At 35.8% G+C, this 19,046-nt stretch overlaps 1 protein-coding gene across 1 annotated transcript in view; it reads left to right on the forward strand.

Moving 5' to 3' along the window:
- LOC108232348 (cholecystokinin receptor) overlaps positions 1-18,273 on the forward strand; it is a 32,865-nt gene extending 14,592 nt beyond the window's left edge. The window contains exons 2-5 of the mRNA XM_017410087.3: positions 1,106-1,357; positions 5,623-5,884; positions 7,886-8,013; positions 9,946-18,273. Of these exons, the coding sequence (XP_017265576.1) occupies positions 1,106-1,357; positions 5,623-5,884; positions 7,886-8,013; positions 9,946-10,490 (1,187 nt within the window). The 3' untranslated portion in view covers positions 10,491-18,273. The remainder of the gene's footprint in view (positions 1-1,105; positions 1,358-5,622; positions 5,885-7,885; positions 8,014-9,945) is intronic.
- The last annotated feature ends 773 nt before the right edge of the window (positions 18,274-19,046 follow it).

Here is a 19,046-nt window from a genome sequence, read left to right on the forward strand (position 1 = left end):
AATATCACTGAGGGCAGAAAAGAAGAAAAAAAAAAAACGGGGCTCAAAAGCAGGGGTCATATACTGGTCTCCATCCAATTTTCCAGCCACCCTTCCATCCCTTGCCTCCAGCATTTTGGATAAGCTGTGGGCTTTTCAGTGATCCCTCTGTGGTAAAAGGCGGATTGCAAATTTGTGAGACATCGCTCTGTATAGCTGGCCAAAATAAAGGGGAGCACCGATGGGCTTACTGGGTGAAAGGGTTGCATTTCCCATGTCTTTAACCTGCCTAAATCCTTTGTGCCAGGATTTTGCTATTGTCACACCTTTAAAGGAGTCATATTTTTGTGAGCATTGCAGTGCAAAAGAAAAACGAAACTGTTTTCACTTTCTAAGTCTGTTCACAATTATGTTGGCATTTTAATTGTTTATTTAAAGTGAGAACTCAGATCTTTTGAATTGGGGCTCTGTGGAAAATATGCAGAAATTATTATCTTACCAGTTGTAGATAGCTCTTTAAATAACCTCAGATTAGAAAAAATAGAGTTGAATTCTGTTCAAATCTGATGTTCTATTGTCTAGTCTGGGAGGGGCCAAGACTAAAGGGGATTTTTGCCATCGTAAAACAACTTCAATCTCAAACATTTTACTGCGGTTCATACAATGCAATTTTAAAAAAAAAACTTTATATTATCATCAATTTCACAATAAATAATTATTTACATATAAAAAGTCTGATAAAATAACACCATAAAGCACAACTAGTAGTGGTGTAACATTTGATGAAATATAATTTGCATGAATGCTTTAAATTTTTTGAGACTGGGTTGGTTTAAGATTGGCCCCACGTGGACTAGCCATTAGCTTATTTCCATTTTTTTTTTACTTGAAGTGTTATCTGCAACAGGTAAGATATTAATTGTTTATAAACCTTTCCACAAACCCTACATAATTTTTTTTGAACTATCCCTTGAAACACCAATACATACAAAATAAACAATGTGAAGGTGTATAAATACAAACAACTGCCTAACAAAGATTTACAAATACAACACAAGCTATATATTTACTCATTAAGACAAAGATAATCTTTTTTTAAAATATTTGTTCTTTTCTTTTCATGCAGAAGAAGACCACACTCTGCGGATCATGCTTTACTCTCTTATCTTCTTCCTGAGCGTATTTGGCAACCTGCTGATCATCATTGTGCTTACGGTCAACAAGCGCATGCGCACCGTCACCAACACCTTCCTGTTGTCACTCGCTGTCAGTGACCTGATGATGGCCATCTTCTGCATGCCCTTCAACCTCATCCCCAGCATCCTGAAGGACTTCATCTTTGGAGCGACTATGTGTAAGATAGTGGTCTACCTCATGGGTGAGTGAAAGGAGACAATGGGACATGGACTTGGAACATAATCCTACTTCTGCACACGAACGAACAACTAATGGGATTGTTTTGAAAGGAGGACAGTTCTGTGTGAGGCAAATAGTTGGGCTATGTCATACAAAGTTTTGTTTAAATTATTTTTCAGAAAAAGTACAACTATACATATCGACATAAGCAAAAAAAACTTTACCCTCTCTTTCATAGCAGAAGGATTTTCTGTAAAATAGATGTTGAAAAGCAATTTGCATTTGATCTCACTGAATTTTAAGCATGTCAGCCAATCCTAAATGTCTTGGGATGAGGGCTTACAGATGGGGGGTCAGTCGTCTGCTGACAGAGGTTAGAAGTGTGTCATCCATAAGCAATTTTAGTCAAAAATCTCTGTGGACAGGCACATTATGAGTAATATTCGGAGAAAAATGTTCCAGCTCTAGGCTGTGGTGAAGATATAAAATGATCCAACTTCACTCAGACGCTTTAAAAAAAAGAAAAAAATTTAAAGACCGATCTAAAAATTACAAGAATTTATCGTATCAGCTTTTACTTTGCAAAATACCATATGTATCATTACATGGTTCACACATAAACACCTTGAATACTAATGATACCCATTGATGGGTTTTCATCATATATTATCACCCATGAGCAGAATATTTGCCTCAACAATTAATATATGTACTTGTATTCATTATTTGACTGTTGGATATTAATGTTCTCATATGTTACATTAAGCATTGTTGGAGTAATGGACTATGAGGAACATTGTCTGTTGGTTTGGTCTCTCAGATAATGTTTACCTACCACAGCACCTCAATAAATACAATTTAACTAATGCATTTTTGTTTGCTGTGCTATTTTGTCACAGTGATTGTAGATGTAGATGCATTTAAATATTTTACTCCACAGAACTAAACAATGAATTCTACTGAAACAGTAAATGCTTCCTGGCATACAGGGGCTGGACATCTAATCAGGTGTAAAAAAAAAAAAAAAACAGAAAAAAACAAGAATATGTGTTAGTGTTACCTTGCAACAGCAGTTCCATTTGTTTGGAATCACAAATAACTTTTGGGGCTTGTTATCACACAGCTCAGTGGTAATATTAAAAATGTATATTTATAGATCTCTTTCAGTGAAATTGCTTGTCATAATCTGTTTAAACAACCATGACAAAAATGAAAGAATTGCATGTTGAAGGCAACATAATAATCAAATTTACCATAACAAATGACAGAAACTTAACAGTACTACAGAAAACCAATGAGTATCATTAGTAGTCAAGGCGCTCATGTGTGAACCATGTAATGATCCATGTGGTATTTAGCAAAGAAAACAAAAGATAGAAGAGAAGAGCTGCTTAGTGCTGAGGAGAGGCAGGACTTTATAATGAGGAGAGGCACTGGACCAAGGTCTGCCGCCAACTGTTGCAGCATAGAAATGGAAGGGGCCTTTCAGACCAAAAGTGGCATGCTCCAAGCTTGCCACTGAGTTCAGTGGTGAGCCTGCACTCCACAGCAGAATGTCAGGGTTTACAGAGCAAAATAAATGAGTTTTTCAAAAGGACAAGTGGACAAAAGTTTTGGCAAACGAAAAACTCCTCGTTTCTCATACAGTGCTGTTGGCTCTGATAATTCAACTGTCCTTAAAAAAAATATAATGATAAAAAGAAAAATCAGCACTTAGCACTAGGCCTGCTTGTGAGATGGAGAAAAAATATAATGTATATAAAACACTGTAATCCATTTTCAGGCTGGTGAAGTTGCTCCATGACCGTCCGTTATCAGCCCAGTGGGGAGCAGTTTGACAGTGCGAGTGTGTCACAGTGTGCTGCAGTGTGTGTTTTAGATTAGTTTTAATTTTTCTAACAACCACTGCAGCTAAACAGTCGGTAACTCTTATTAACTACTGAAAAATATCCAATAGTTTCATGACAATAGATTTGCAGTAGTCATCCACAAATCATCCACAAAGCAATGCTTCATCTGATCTATTGATGGCATGTATAATAAGAACAGTGAGCCAAGTACAGACCCTTGTAGGACTAACTAATCAAAATTACCACTAAAATACCTGAGTGGTTGTAGCTTGCAACCAAACTGATGATCAGAAATCTCTCATTTGAGACAGACTAGTCTCCCAGAATTAGGTAACCATTTTTAGTTTTTGTGAACAACAATTAGGAATCATTTGTACATTATTCAGCTAAGAAGTTAAGTATTATAATAGCTTATAAGGAACATACAGAATTAAATATATATTTTATTTCCAACTTGGTGACCAAACAGGGATTTATCTCCACTTAATTAAAGAAAAACTCGTTTTTAGCACTTTTAGCATTTTAACTTTTTCCACATCATTTATCACACATCACACAAAACATATTAGTATATGAAAACATTTTCTGCTTAACAATCCCAGATTCTCATGTGTGACTATTTGTGCCAAATGTGCAGTTATGTGTAAACCCTGAACAGGTCGCCAGTCAACAATCACAATTACTTAGTTTTATTTTGTAATACTCCTTTTAGAAAATAAAATGCAGATTAAAAATCCCAATAAACTGGCGTACATACTGATTGTAGAAGCAACAGATATCCTTTCACAGAAAATGAGGAGAACACTAAACCACAGGACACTGCAGCTCATCATTGTCCTGCTGCAGCAAGACTCTATACAGATGCCACTACTGCAATCATGAAGTTAACAGGTCCTCTGACCTAATGTCAGTTTTATTATGAAGGGGGTTGATCACTACTGAATGGCTGCACATTCACAAACTACCTTTCCCCACTGTGAGAGGTTCACTGATGTGTACATTCTCTGGTATTCATTTAAATAACTGACTAAGTGGTAATTTTCAGGCGTGTAATGAGTTTTCTTCTTTGGTGCTGCTGTATTCATATTCAAATCAAGAAGTCTCTCATTTAGGCATTTGATAACCAAACTTACACAGTTCATCGTTTTTTTCTTACAGATTTTGTCAGCAAATATAAAAAAGCACAATTTTTAGTTTTATATGTCAGCATTTAAAGAGGTCTTTTAAAAGCAATTTTCAAAGTCACAGTGCTGCCAACTGGTTTGATTAACTTACCTTACATTTTCTATGTATGTAGCTTTTTGTTTTTTTTAGGTTCCACTCCTTGAACCATATGTTGTTTTTAATTTTAATTTTCTACTAAAATTATAAGCCCAACCTTGAGTTCGTAATATCTCCACTGGTCAAAATGAGCAGTTTGCAGGTTTATGGAAAATAAAGTCTTATAAGTAATTTGTATCTCTAATTACGCTCACCATCAGTCCAGAGTGATATTTGAAAATCTATGAGAACTTCTTTTAAAGATATAAATTAAACTTGAAAGACATTTATTTGACTGGTACTTATTTACTGAAAACACAACATTCATGTTGGCAACTGATTAAAGCTAAAAATGTCACACAAGAAATGTCTATCTTTGAGGTATAGATAAGTGTAATTAATGAATTATAAAACTGATAAGAGAATCAGATGTTTTTGCACAATAATCATCTTGTCAACACCACTGAGTTTACCTCCATGCCTCTTAATTTCCCAGTACTTGCTTCATTTTCATGAAACTTGCAGCTCGATTGATGATTTATGAATGGTCAGGGGCTCATTTTTGTTAATATATTTCAAAATTGTTTTGTGAAAAAGCCTTTTGTGACGTCTCTGTGAAGAAAGATGTTTGACAGTTGTAAAAAAGAGAAGATTAGGTAAAGGACCTATCAAAGAAAGAAACCGAACATTAACATCATTGGTGTTTGCTCTCAAGCTTCATTCAGATACTCTTACAACACAGAGCTGAATTCTCATTTCGCCCACTCCACTCTTACCCCTCCAACACACATATAAGGTTTATATTGTCACGGAGGACATGAATAAGAGAGGTGAAGAGTAATTTCCTGTCTTGTCCTTTGAGGGGAGAAATGGCAGATCATATCACTGGCCGAGGCCAATATTATTTCCTTTACCATAAAATCCAGATAACTATTTCCACTTTTTCACCTCACAAATATTCTTCTGCAGGCACAGCCTCGTGTTTTGTTTTGGTTATAGATATTATTCCAATATTAACAAACTATTTTTTTACACTTCATTTTCATCCAAACTCTGTTCTGACTCCCGAATTTGATTTTTTTTATTAATATTTTAATATTAAAATTAGAAGATTTTTGTGCACAGACTGTAACATATTTACTTATCTTCGAAATAACCTTATTTTGTTCTCCTACAGGTATATCAGTGAGCATCTCTACATTCAGCCTGGTTGCCATAGCCATTGAGCGCTACAGTGCCATTTGTAATCCCCTCAAGTCTCGGGTGTGGCAGACCCGTTCCCATGCCTACCGTGTCATTGCTGCAACATGGGTGCTGGCCTTCATCATCATGATCCCCTATCCAGTCATCAGTCACTTGGAGTCTTTTCGGCGCCCTGACAACACCACGGCACACCAGTGTCGCCACAAGTGGCCCGTTGCAACTGCAGAGCAGACCTGGTGAGAGATTTGGTTGGAAATAGTTTATCAAGAATAAGTTTTGTACTACATGCACAATAAGACCCCAGCAGACTCAGTCTGCATCCTTGGTCAAATAAACCTGCTTAACAGTCAATGCACTTGCTAACATAGTCTGTAACTGTCTGTAAAACATCATTTTTATGGCATTTGGTTTGTTATGATGATGAGAATATGATGAATTGTGATGGTGTCTGAAGGACCAGTAAATCAAGGATTTTTATTAACAGGACTAAATAAACCAAAACAGACCAGGGCTATTGAAATATCCCAAGGACAAGAATTATGAGAATCTAACAAGAAGCAGCTAAAAAGCAGGCACTATAACTCTTCCAGGAAAAGATAATGGCTATCACATTGCAGGTATGATGATTAGAAAAATAAACAGGTGGTGACGGTAAGCAAAATCCAAGTCTGAGACTAAATTAACCCAAGATTGATTAATAAATTCAAACATAAAAAGACTGTAAATGTTTTCCCGTCTGCTTTTGGCAAAACAAAACAAGAAACAAGATTTGTTTTACTAGAACTAATTTACATGAATATTGAAAAAGGTCAGAGGTCAAGACCCCATGAGACAGCATTTACCACTGACCAAATCAACCTGGAGCTCTACACTCGTAGTCAATCCAGTCAATTGGAAGGTCTAAAACCCACACCTTTCCTACTTTAACCATCTAGACATCAAATGAGCATCAAATTATCATAAACAACAGTTAAATTACCAGACAAATAGGATTTGACTAAAATATAGACCAAGTGAGATGAGGCCCAAGGAAGTGATTCACAGCTCATTTAGCCAAGAGGCAGCTCGAGGATCCAGGGAGGACACTGACCGTTCATCGGAGCTCAGGTCTCCAGTGAGCATTGAAATCCCTCTGTCATTCCTGCAAAATGATCAAAATGATCATTTTTAGACACCTCGTTTTCATGGTTTGGACAAAGGATGAACTCCTTTCTAGGATTATTTGAAAAAGGATAAATTTACAAATACCTCCTTATTCCTGGTTATAAAGAAAAAATGGTTAAACTTGAAACACACAAGAACATATTGATAACCATTCCTCCATCCCATTCCTCCATCAGTCTCTGTATGTTCTTCATGGCCCACTTTATCTCCAATCCACGTTTCTCATTAGTTGGTTCTTTAAGGTCTCCTCTCTTCCAGGCTGGCCACAGCTGGGCTGGGGAGTATTACTTGCTGCCTTTCCTATTAATACTAGTTTGCCCATATAAGGACATCAAGCCTCCATGAATTGAGAATTATAGTAGACCAATTCAAAGCCCATCTGTTCTGCAGGTTGAGATCAGTGCTTGGCATGGCCCAGTTTCACCTACAGTCGCAGCAGATTGGCTGATGACATCATCAGATGGAAGGCTGCCTCTCAGATGAAGCCAAAGTCTCATAAGTGTAAAGCCTCAGTCTTTCAGAATGGTGTCTCAGCAAGTTTCCAACATTTTTACATTTCTCAACAAATACATAAACCATAAAGCCCAACAAAACAAGACTAAGCAACCATAACAACCTGTTAGTTGTTGGTTTTTTACATCCACATAATCAACTAAAACTAAATAAAAAAATCATCCAAACAACAAAAACTACTTCACATCAGCAACCAGTCACTTACAGAAAAAAAAACCCAGAAACCTTACATGTGGATATCATATGGTTTTACCTGTGAAGACATGTTAAATTTGCACTTCACATACTTTATGTGAAACACATGTTTTCAAGTCAAGTCAAATTTATTTATATAGCACTTTTCAGCAACAATGCGATTCAAAGTGCTTTACAGATGTTTCCCATGTGGATTTGGAACGAAGAAATGCATGAACTTGTGGAAAAGAATGTATTTACTTTTGAAATCAAGAGTTTTAAAAAAGACAATGCTGTGATCTGATCTGCACATATAACTGGGTTTATCTTCATCTATTTACTCCTTCACCAGGATTTCCTACAATTTTCGCCCTTGTCTCCTGTAGGTACGTTCTACTTCTGCTTGTACTGTTCGCCATTCCAGGAGTGGTGATGATTGTCGCCTATGGACTGATCTCCAGGGAACTTTATCGAGGCATCCAATTTGAAATGGGCCACAAAAAGGACTCCACTGGTGAGGCCATTTAAACAACATATTGGGAAAGGGGGTTGTTTGTTCAAGATTTATATCTCTAAGAGCAATTTGGCTTCAAACAAAAATCAAGTGGAAATGTTTAAAAAAATATACCATGATCCAAAAAAGTTGGGAATCTTTTTGTTAAGAGTCACAAAATTTGAAAACTGCTTTGATGGGATGGACACAATTTATCAGACGTTTTAAATGTTTTTGTAAACAAAATCTGAAATTCTGATGTTTTTATATTAATATGCTTTTACATCTTTTTACCTTTAAAATATTTGTCCACATCCTTTCCTAAAGCACTTTACATCCAATGATTTAAAGCATTCTTCAATAGAGAAAAAAAGTGTTTTTGACATTAAATAGTATCTTATTTTGATCAGAAGACTTATCGTAATCCTGCAGAATAGCTCTCTAGTTACAAAAGCCCTTTATATTGATTTCTTGAAACACATATGGTGAATGTGCTTTAACCTTCTAGGTCCTGGCGTCCACACATGTGGACATCACATTTTGCTTAGCATTCCTTGATTCACATCAGGTCCCAATCAGCCCAAATAGCAAAGAGAAAATAAAAATGCACATGCAATGCAATAGTTCTGGTCTGGTTAATGGTTCCTTTGTTAAAACGTAATTTCAGTACTTTAAAAAAACAAACAAAACAATATACTGTACACTGACATTTTCTATTCAATTCAAAACTGTATTATTATAAGCACATAAGTGTGTCTGATCAAGCAGTATTGTCTAGTTGACTCTAAATGTGTTTTGATTACAGTCAAATTTTCTCCTAAAAGGTGCCACCACTTTTATAAGCATCCACCAGCCAAGCTCTAATGTCGGTGTTAACATTGTTTTTTTCTCATTGTTAATGTGAATGATTTGAAATTGCTTTCTAATCATGACAAATTCATTTGCACTACAATCATCACAATGACTGCATGCTTACTGAACCATAACTGTTTGTGGGAACATGAGTATTTGCATATAAAGCAGTGTGGAAAGTCATGGCTAGTGCTCAATTAAATTATGAAATTGACTGAAAGCTGAAGCCAGGGTATTGACATTTGTTTGCTTTCTTGTTTTCTAAAACTGGCAAAAAAAAAAAAAGAATAAAATAATTGGTTTAAAATTATTAGACCACCAGTGTTACACAGAAAGAACATAAAATTTAGGATCAACAGAACCAGCAGTGTTCAGCAAATTGGGAATATAAAAATGTTATACTTTTGCAACTATTTATTGCACCAAATTTTGCTTGTGCATTGCTGCCTTTTGGCACCTAAAATTTGTTCATTGTGCTTTTTATAATTTTTTTGTTGAAAAGCAGGATCAATAAATACTATCAATACATTGTAACATCCTCTCATGAATGCTCACAGTGATTCAGTAGGAATTGCTGTTCGCTTTTCAGTCCATTAGGGAGAGCATTTCTTTACTGTACAATCAAACATATTGTTTAAAAATGGTTTGTGTGATGGCCTTAAAAATCTAATTTGAGAAAAACAGTTTCATCAGCAAACATCACTTCACCTCTGTGTTGGGCGATTTAAATTTGCTAATTGATTAAACTCATTTGGGTGGTTGTTGAAATTTGTGAATCTATTTCACCTTAATTAAAATGAAAACTTGCGTAAAGTCTGTGTTGTACTTTTATGTTGGTGTAAAGAGTAGCAATTCTGATGAATTTGAGTTTTGTTTGGATAAGACACTGAATCAAAGTAAAAAGCAGTTATTGATACTAAAGCAAACTACACACCTCAGTACTTTGACTTTAAAGTTGAATCACTACACAGTTAAATTGATTGTAACATATGATATGAGATAAGCTTTTGTGTTTAAAGTTTGTATGTGTTTTCCTGTATGAGTGAGGTTTCCCTGAGTTCAGCATACAAATATTCTTTTCCACTCTGCTGTTCCATGCAGATGTGAAGAATGGCCTGACTTCCACTGTGTCAAATGGTAGTGATGATGGCGATGGTTGCTATGTTAATGTGGTCCAACGGCCACATTCGCTGGAGATGTCCACCATGTCCGCAACATCAACCAGACCAATGAAGACAGAAAGACCTCGCAGTAACACATCGGAAGCCAAGTTGGAGGCCAAAAAGCGAGTCATTCGCATGCTGGTGGTCATCGTCGTCCTGTTCTTTCTCTGCTGGATGCCTCTGTACTGCGTCAACACCTGGCGGGCCTTTGATGACGTCTCTGCTACGAGGGCTCTTTCGGGGGCACCTATTGCTTTCATTCACCTGCTGAGCTACACCTCTGCGTGCGTCAACCCAATCATCTACTGCTTCATGAACACGCGCTTTCGCAAAGCCCTGCTTGCCACGTTCTCGTGCTGCGCCGCACCGTGCCGTCATCGCCGTCGCCGAGGGCTACGTGACAACGAAGAAGACGTTATGGCAACGGGGGCGTCCATGTCCAAGTTCAGTTACACTACCGTCAGCACCATGGGAACCTGCTGAGGAAGATGGATGCAGGCAAAATCAAGAAAAGACAGTTACTACGGCAACAGGGTTCTCAACATCCTTTGTTTTCAGCCCAATGCTGTGCTCATAAGAACTGAATGTGAGGTGGAGACACAAACCATATTATGTAGCAGTATAGATGCTTCACCCATGACTTAAGTAAAAATATGTTAAGATTTTTCAACAAAACCCATTCTTACAGTGTAAATACCTCCATAGCTTTAGGATAAAAAGCACAAAAACAGAGTATATACTTATTCTTTGTCACTGTGGAGCAAGGCAGATTGTTTGCTTAGACGTTTAACAAGAGTATTAGTTTGTATGTGTTTGTGTGTGGTGTTAATGAGATGAGATGATTATGAAAAAAGGCAGTTTTGATACAAGATATATAACTACAAGAGGGCCATTTAAAAACTCTGTTTTATAATTTGTTGTCCGTTGTTAAAATGTACTTGTATTTATGATGGTATTTGAATTGCCTTGTGGCCAAAGTGCCTGCTTCTAAATACTGCTGCTTTTGTCGAGTATTCATTTGCCTCATTTATTAAGGCATAATGTTCATAGAATATTTAAATTCACAAAAGTTTAGGTGTGTAGTTACACTGAAATGCCACTGAGGTTTGGATGCTTTCATGGAAATTGATCATTGAATAACAAAGAAAGCTGGAGAATATGTTTGTATGATATTATGAATGAACCTGTGCTTCTTTATTATACTAGGACGTTACGTTAGCCCATCACTAAGAACACACTGATAAGAATCTGATCTTTTAAACACTGCTTCAAATCAGAAAAAAAATCATCTACATGTTGCTATAGATACAAAAACTTTTTGTTTTATTTTGAAATTAGATAAAAAGATATAAGCAGTGCATAAAGATTTATCAACATCACTGTCACCAGCCAAGATATTACGTTTTGAAACACTAGCGGTAGGAGATGCAAAGAGTCCAAATAACCTGGAACTGGAGCTTTTCCATAGAGACATTGCGATCAGACTGTATCCATGGTTTCCCTTTGGAAGATGAATGAGTTTATAATTCCCTGTCACTGTTAAGCTTAGCTTTTAGACTACAGAGTGGATTTCAGGGGTCTCTCTTTGTATGGTCTGTCTTGCAAATTGGTAATTCTGGCACCCAGACTCTCCTCCCTCTAATTATGTTATAACCTCAGACCCTGCCAGGCTCAACTGGTGGACATTTTTCACTGAGAGCACCAAAACACAGTGCTGTCAGTCTCATAACTATAGATGGATGGCCCGCTAGTGTGATTGAGTGTGTGTTGAAAATTGTATATAGATCTGCAACATTTACAAACACTGTGCACACCCTTTGGCTTTAAAATTTAAGTCATGGCAGCTTACAGGAGCCTGCTGTATTAAAATATCACCTAAAATTTCAATTAATGGTCATGAAAAATATGTAGCAATCTCAATTGTCTTTTTGACACTTGCACATACAAACATTTTATGTGCTCGGTAATTAGCATCTGCTATTTTTGCCATAATTATTCAAATACTCCGAGACAACACTCGCTTCATACAGATGACAAAGTGACAGCCAGTGCTATACTGACCCTCCCCTTGTGTCACTTCGCAGACGCTTGCGCCATCAATAATGAATCGCAAGAAGCAGACATTCATCTGCTTGTTATAAAAGCTCAATGGCCCTGCTTTGATTACCGCTGGTATCAGGCTTTTGGATGCACGGCTCTGATCTGTAATTTGCACATAAAACTAAAGTGAGATCAGAGGAAATCCTTTGTCCTAAACAGAAATGCCATGATGTCATATGACATTGTAAAATCAAATTTTCTTTCAGTGAACATAGTTCAAAATTGTAGGTAATAATACATCTGCCACAAACTCACATAAGAGAAAAAAAAAAATAGGAAAGCAGTCGTCTGTGTTGTTATTTACAACTTACACTTGAAAAGTGTATTTATTTTCTGGAGAGCTGTAAGCGAGTGGTTTCCCTGGGGTGTTACAATGGCTGGTACTGAATATCGTCATCCCCTCCCCTCCCTCCACATACACACCCACCCTCCCACACACATATCCAGACAGGCACAGTTCTCCATTTTAAACTGGATAATGTGTGTGTACGTGTAGTTATGAGCACTTTATGACAATCAGTTACAAAATAAAAATAAAGGCAAACAAATATGATGACCAGTTAAAACAGAAAAAAATATTAATGGTTAGAATTCCTAGATCGAATGATTACGACCTGCCATGTTAGCGTTTCCAACAAAAAACCATCTTATGTTGAGAAATGATGGAGTTATAAATCTTTAAAATGTGATTCTGCATGTTCTCATGCTATAACATAAGATCCAGTGTGATACGTTGGCAGTCAGAATATGGGATGTCAATGACTCTCAGCTACTATCACATCAATTTTTAGCTCAATACAATTAAACTTGACTGAGTTATAGCCAGTTTTATAATGGCCAACCTAAATTAGTTGTGGCTACCATCTTAAATTGGATTAATTGGATTTTTGAGCTGTAGATTCAGTAATTACTTTGAGAACTTCATTAAAATCCATCCATACGGTGGTGGATGAGATATTTTGCTAACAAACAGACGGACTAAAAAAATATAACTACAACGATAAGTGTGACTGTTGTGAGCAAGCAACATTATATGAATTAAGTAGTGTAAAAAAATGACTAGTAGTGATCCATTTTCATCTTGGTCCCTTGGACTAGCATTTAGCTCATCAATCTGATCAGAATTAAAGTTTGTTTCTCCAAACTGAGGTACGTCAAATAGCTACAGGATCTACAACAGGTAAAATGCTTTTTATAGAACCCCATTTGCTTTAGGGGATCAATAAATGCATTACTGCAGTTCTAAGTTTCCTAGTTAAATATAATGCATTTTATTTGATAATAAACACTAATGGAAGGAATAAAATTACAAATGTCAGAAGAATGAAAATGCAATTATCTAAAAGTGATTTGCTTAACTTTTTTTTTAAATGATAAAATGTGGGAACATTTTTGTGTTTAAAATGGTTTCATTTATATATGTTGGCAGGGTTTTTTATTTGTGATAATAAACAGGACTCTTTTGGTGTTAAAAAATGCAAAACAAATCATATTTTTTTACTCACTCCTTTACAATAATTTAGTGAGACAAACAATACACTCCAACTCCAGGCAATGGTAAAAATATATTGATATAAAGTCTGTTGGTCTAATTTGTTTTGCAGAGTATAAAACTTTCAAAGCGAATTAAAGGTTTCTGCAAGAAACTGCTAACTGATCACTATTGTGGCTTTGCAGTAGATAATCAATCATGCTCAGTCCAGACAATGAGATGGCCTTTATATAATAACAAGCCCCCCACTTACTTTGTGATAATTAGACTCCAAACACTCAGGTGACACTAACCTGTTACTGGTAGAAATGACTGATTGATTTTTCTCTCAACCGTTCTCACCTCTCATTCTGCCAGCTTCTTATTACTGTGCCTGACGTTGGCATTTTGAACTTTAAGAATTAAGTGCGTCCATATCCTGATATGAGATATTGAACTTTCTGCTGACACCATTATCGTTGGGTGAATTGCATTATAAAAAGCAGAAACCCGTTTCTGATAAAATGGAATGAGTAGCCATTTTCCCCATTAAATGGTCCGATAGTCTTTTACACACAGTGCTGACAAATGCTGGAGAGGTGCTCAGGAGCGATGCTGCTAAGGAGTGATAAGGACCCTTTAAAGGGTGCCTTCTTAGGGCACAAGTGTAGACAGTAGGGTGCCAGATATTTTTAATACAAGCAAAACCTATATTTGCAGCCGCTGCATTAATTGTAAATCCTCTGAATTTTCCACCATTGTAGGATGAGTACATAAGACTTCTTACAATAACAACTAGTGTTGCTAACTATAATATCCTTTCATTTGCAATGCCACCGTTCAATTCAACTTTATGTATAAGGAAAACCAATTCATGGTCAAAACTTTACAGTATTATAGACTGCATGATATTTCAAGTCCGCCATGCAATTGGCACAAAAATAAATAACAACATTTAATTTTAAATAATTTAAAATAGTTTTTCTTTTAATCTTGACACAATAAGGGACTTTAGTCCAGTCTTAGCTTGTCGGTAAGAATACATTTGTTATGTACCAAAAGAAATTTTTTAAAAATTTCCTTTAACCAACTCAGCACGTTCAGTTTTACATCCATATTTATTTGCCATTAAAGTCCAGTTTGTAGAGCAGCTTTCCTGAAGAAAATGCCTAAACTTTCAACTTGAAAACCTCTGTTTTTAGAATATTTACACAAACATGTTCATAATATTGTACAGTATTTGTTTTAACCACCATTTTCCTTGTTATTTTTCAACTGTAAGGAGTGAGCTTTTATTTAATCCAAAGAGTTACAGACAAGTTTTTGATGCTTTTCACCAAAGGCTCTGCAATATTTTCTTGTTCCTTATGTTCATGATTGTTACCTTCTCTAGCGCTTTCAAAATAGCAAGTAAAAGTAAAAGTATAGTAGTGCACCAGTGTAGAGTTGATGTATCAGACACTGGATATGAAACTATGCTGCGTTAACTCATCTGACAAGAGCTTGAATGGAGCTGGTGTGCATGTTTATTCAAAACTCAGAAATATAAGCAGTGATTGATTACGGTGATTCTATTAAATTAATTTTAGTTTTGGGTATCTTGTGAGCCATCTTTGTTTTCTATAAATGACTCATGTGAAGGCCTAAATTATTTTCCTCGTCACGTTGTGATGACAGATATAATTACTTCCTGGATTCTGTTAACAAGCATAACCTTTTGGAGTGAATGAAGTGCAACATTTATGGATCTCGACAGAGACAGAAGGAGGAGATGGATTGGGAGCTTATGGGCTCTGCCTGTAGAAGTGCAGATGCAGTTATGTTCTAGACAATAAAATCCATTTGGCTAAAGAATGGGAAGGATTTTAGCCTTGAATAAATTTCTTAAATTTTAATTTTCTAGGTCTGATAAAAAACAATATTCCTGTGAAAATGTAATTCTTCCTTCCAGGTTAGTCATAATTTGCAGATATTTTGATGATTTCTAACTTGCCTGTGCTAGTTTACGGACTGTAATATAACAAACACAGAAAATTGGTCTGACTTACCTCCATCAGATTGATCTTTCACAAGAAAATTGCTGATGATTCCCAACTGAAATTTCACCAGCAATCTTGTTTTTTTTTTAATTAAATTATAAAAACCATTAAGATAATGTGGAGCTGTTGGAGCTCAGTGAGTTGTGATACTATCAATAGTATCTCTGACAGATTGGTAATTCAGTTTCAATTGCTAGGACATGTTTGCTTTGAAAAATAAATAAGCTTTTTTCTGAAAAAACAAACAAACAAACAAACAAAAAACAAGTTTAGAAATTCCTCAAAACAAAAAGGAAAAAAAACTAAAGAGCGCCACATCATTTTAAAAGCAGTTTTAGGAGGAACAGAACTGACATGTTTTTTTGTTTTGTTTTGTTGTTTTGTTTTGTTATTTTGTTTTGTTATTTTGCAGAGAGAGCAGCAGCATGTGTTGCATTTTAGTGCAGTCAGTGGTTAGCTGTAGGGGATTAAAGTTGTATTATTATCATTCCAATCATCATTATCAGTTTGATCCATGTGGAAAGTAGAAATCACATTGCAGCACACAATAATCGGGATTAAATGATGAGTTGTCTGAGAGTTAATGTATTTCATTAGTGTCGATGTTAACTGTCTGCAAGGCAGATTTTGAATTAGTGCAGCCATGTTGCTGTGAAAACGTGCTCAGCTCTTATTAAAATGTTCAAAATCTGCTGTTTGCTACTGTGTGTAAAAATCAAATAATCTCTATATTTGCTTGGTGGCATTTGTGAATACAAGTGCTGATGTTGAAATGTTGTGTTATGTCTCTATAATCAGGGTGTTCAGGCTTTAAGGTGAACACAAAACGTTAGAGATCCATTCGAGGGCGCATTTAGATTTATTTGAATGGTCATAGTTGCCAGGCCACCGTTGCCTTAAAGTATTTTGAGTGTAAAATGTCTGATCTAATGTGTGTGTAAGAGTTTGTAATGTGTTTCTTGTGTGTATATATAACTCCTGGCAAAACAACAGCAACAAAAATTCAGTCTTGGAAGATTTTCTATTCAGTGATTTAATATTTAATAACGCAGAGAATTTAAACCAAAAGTATTTCATTGAACAGCTACAGATTCTGACTGCTAATCATGACGTTTAACTATTTATTCAATACAAGTAGATGAAAAATGGATGAATTCTCTTCAATGCAAAGAAATAAATTATCTTGAGTTTCTTATTGCATTTTTACAAAAGGAACCACTCTAATTTACGCAATAATCTGAGGGAAACAAAATGACATATACAAAAATTTAGGTATCTAAAAATTCAAGAAATTCAGATTTGTCTGCTTTATTTATTTTTTAATTTTTTGGTCAAATCTGCATGGTTTTAATACAGTGGCAGAATTAACAGTGGTTGTGCAGGAGTCACTGTAGTTTGAGGCAAAATCTTTGGAATTGTGGTTCAGATACAGGTTATGAATAATAAATTTATTAATATCACACCTGTTGTATAAAGCTCTTCCTCTGAAACAGTTTAATTCAGACCAGATCGACAAGCTGACAGCTAGTCTGACTGTGATCAAGACTAAAAAGGGTTGCTGTCATCTTAAAACACCTCCATTCTCTGAAGTTTCTCAACAATTCATGCAAATTCTATTTTACAAATTATTGAAATATTAAAATCTTCCTCAGGAAAAGATCCAGGCTAAACTGGAAGTGCTAAAGCTGGCTACTTTTGCTACTATTTGCTCTAGCAAATAACCACAGAGTTCTAAGTAAATAACAGTGATACAAAAACAACATTATTATAATCATAATACTAATACAATTTTGGAAGATTGCAGTTATTTTAAAGATGTCAGCCGTCCACTTTTGGTGAAGTATTCCGCTCATGCTTTCAGCTCATCAATTCAGTCAGATTTAAACACTATTTTTTTCCAAACTTAGGTTGTTCAAAGCGCTATCTGCAACATGTAAGATGTTTATTGTTCCTAGCCCTTCCACAGAATCCCACTTCCAAAGATCTGAACTTTTGCCTTCATCTGAAAGTCTTCACAAGTTTTCCATCTGTTGAGAAGAATATAATTAATGACAAACACGACTGATGAATTATGTGTTGTGTGGGCCTACAGTAGGTGCGACTGAACGTAAAACTGAACTTACTGTGATTACCGTTGTGTTTGAATCAGTGACATGTTTGAGAAAACAATCAGAAAAAACATTTAATAGACCTTTATCAGCTGATATATGTGATGCTGTCTTATAAACAGTGTCAGTGCTGCTTTGACTTTGTAAAGCTGAAGTTGTTGCAATTTGGAACATGTAGTTTATTTTTTTTCATTATTGTGATCAGCTTTAATAGAGGAGGTTCAACATGTCTGCCTCCCTTTTTGATAGCATAGCTTCATTGCTAATATAATTATCAGCATTGCTTTTTGACTTGACAGACAACAGATGTGAAACAGCTCAGCATGAGGATCATGGGCTTCACATTTCTATATTGTTGGTGTCAAATGTGGCTAAGTCACTCAGTAATCCTCATGTCTGACAAATACATGCACTTGTGTTTTTTCTGTTTCTCAGATACGCAGCATGTAAAGTGTTCATGTACAGCAGGATATTTAGCTGGATGATGCAGTAGTTGTTTGCTTTAGGTTTTCTGTGTAATGCCATGTAAGTGTAATAAAATCGTTTTGTCCAAACATAGGTCCTACAGTGTGCTTTTATTGTTTGTAATATTTCACTGGCAATTTTGAGCGGGTTTAATCTGCACTTTTATTGACTTGTGAATTTGAAACTACTCACGGGGATTTTACAAGAGCAAAGCAACAACATATTTACATTAGCAGGCTTTACATGAGTTATTCTACTCTTCTTTGTGCAACCGTACCTTTAATTCCTAAGCACAAGGTTGTGCTGAAACTTTAGATTGTAAAGAGCGCAGGTATGAGTCATTCTCTCGCCTGCTTAGAGTTGCCTTAATGGACTAAAAAGAACTTAATGGTTGCTTAGCTACTCTTTACATTTGCTCCCATATAACCTTTCAAACACTATCTACACACAAGTTGCTCTTTAAATAAATCAGAACAACAATAAACCCGGAATAACGCAAAAGAAATCAGTAAATAGGACTCTAACTTTAAAAGCTGCCATTAATGTTCAGTCACATACAGTATAGTAATCAAAGATTTTATGTATGGTAGCAGTAGTAATGTTCAGGTTATAATTAACATATCCTTCTGGATAAAACATAATGAATTCTGTATGTTTTAATACAGTTTAAAGACTTTCAGGTAATCAAGTATGCATAATTACTGCAACACTAATTTCTTTTAAATGGCGGGACTGGATGACCTTTGATTAAAGGATGACCTGGCATCAAAACTGCAGCTTGGCTGCTTTATGAAAGTGGAAACACTTAGCTCGGAAATCAGCTGAAAAGATTTTGTTTACTTTGTTAATAATGTTT

This window comes from Kryptolebias marmoratus, linkage group LG6 (assembly GCF_001649575.2).
Source record: "Kryptolebias marmoratus isolate JLee-2015 linkage group LG6, ASM164957v2, whole genome shotgun sequence".
NCBI lineage: Eukaryota > Metazoa > Chordata > Actinopteri > Cyprinodontiformes > Rivulidae > Kryptolebias > Kryptolebias marmoratus.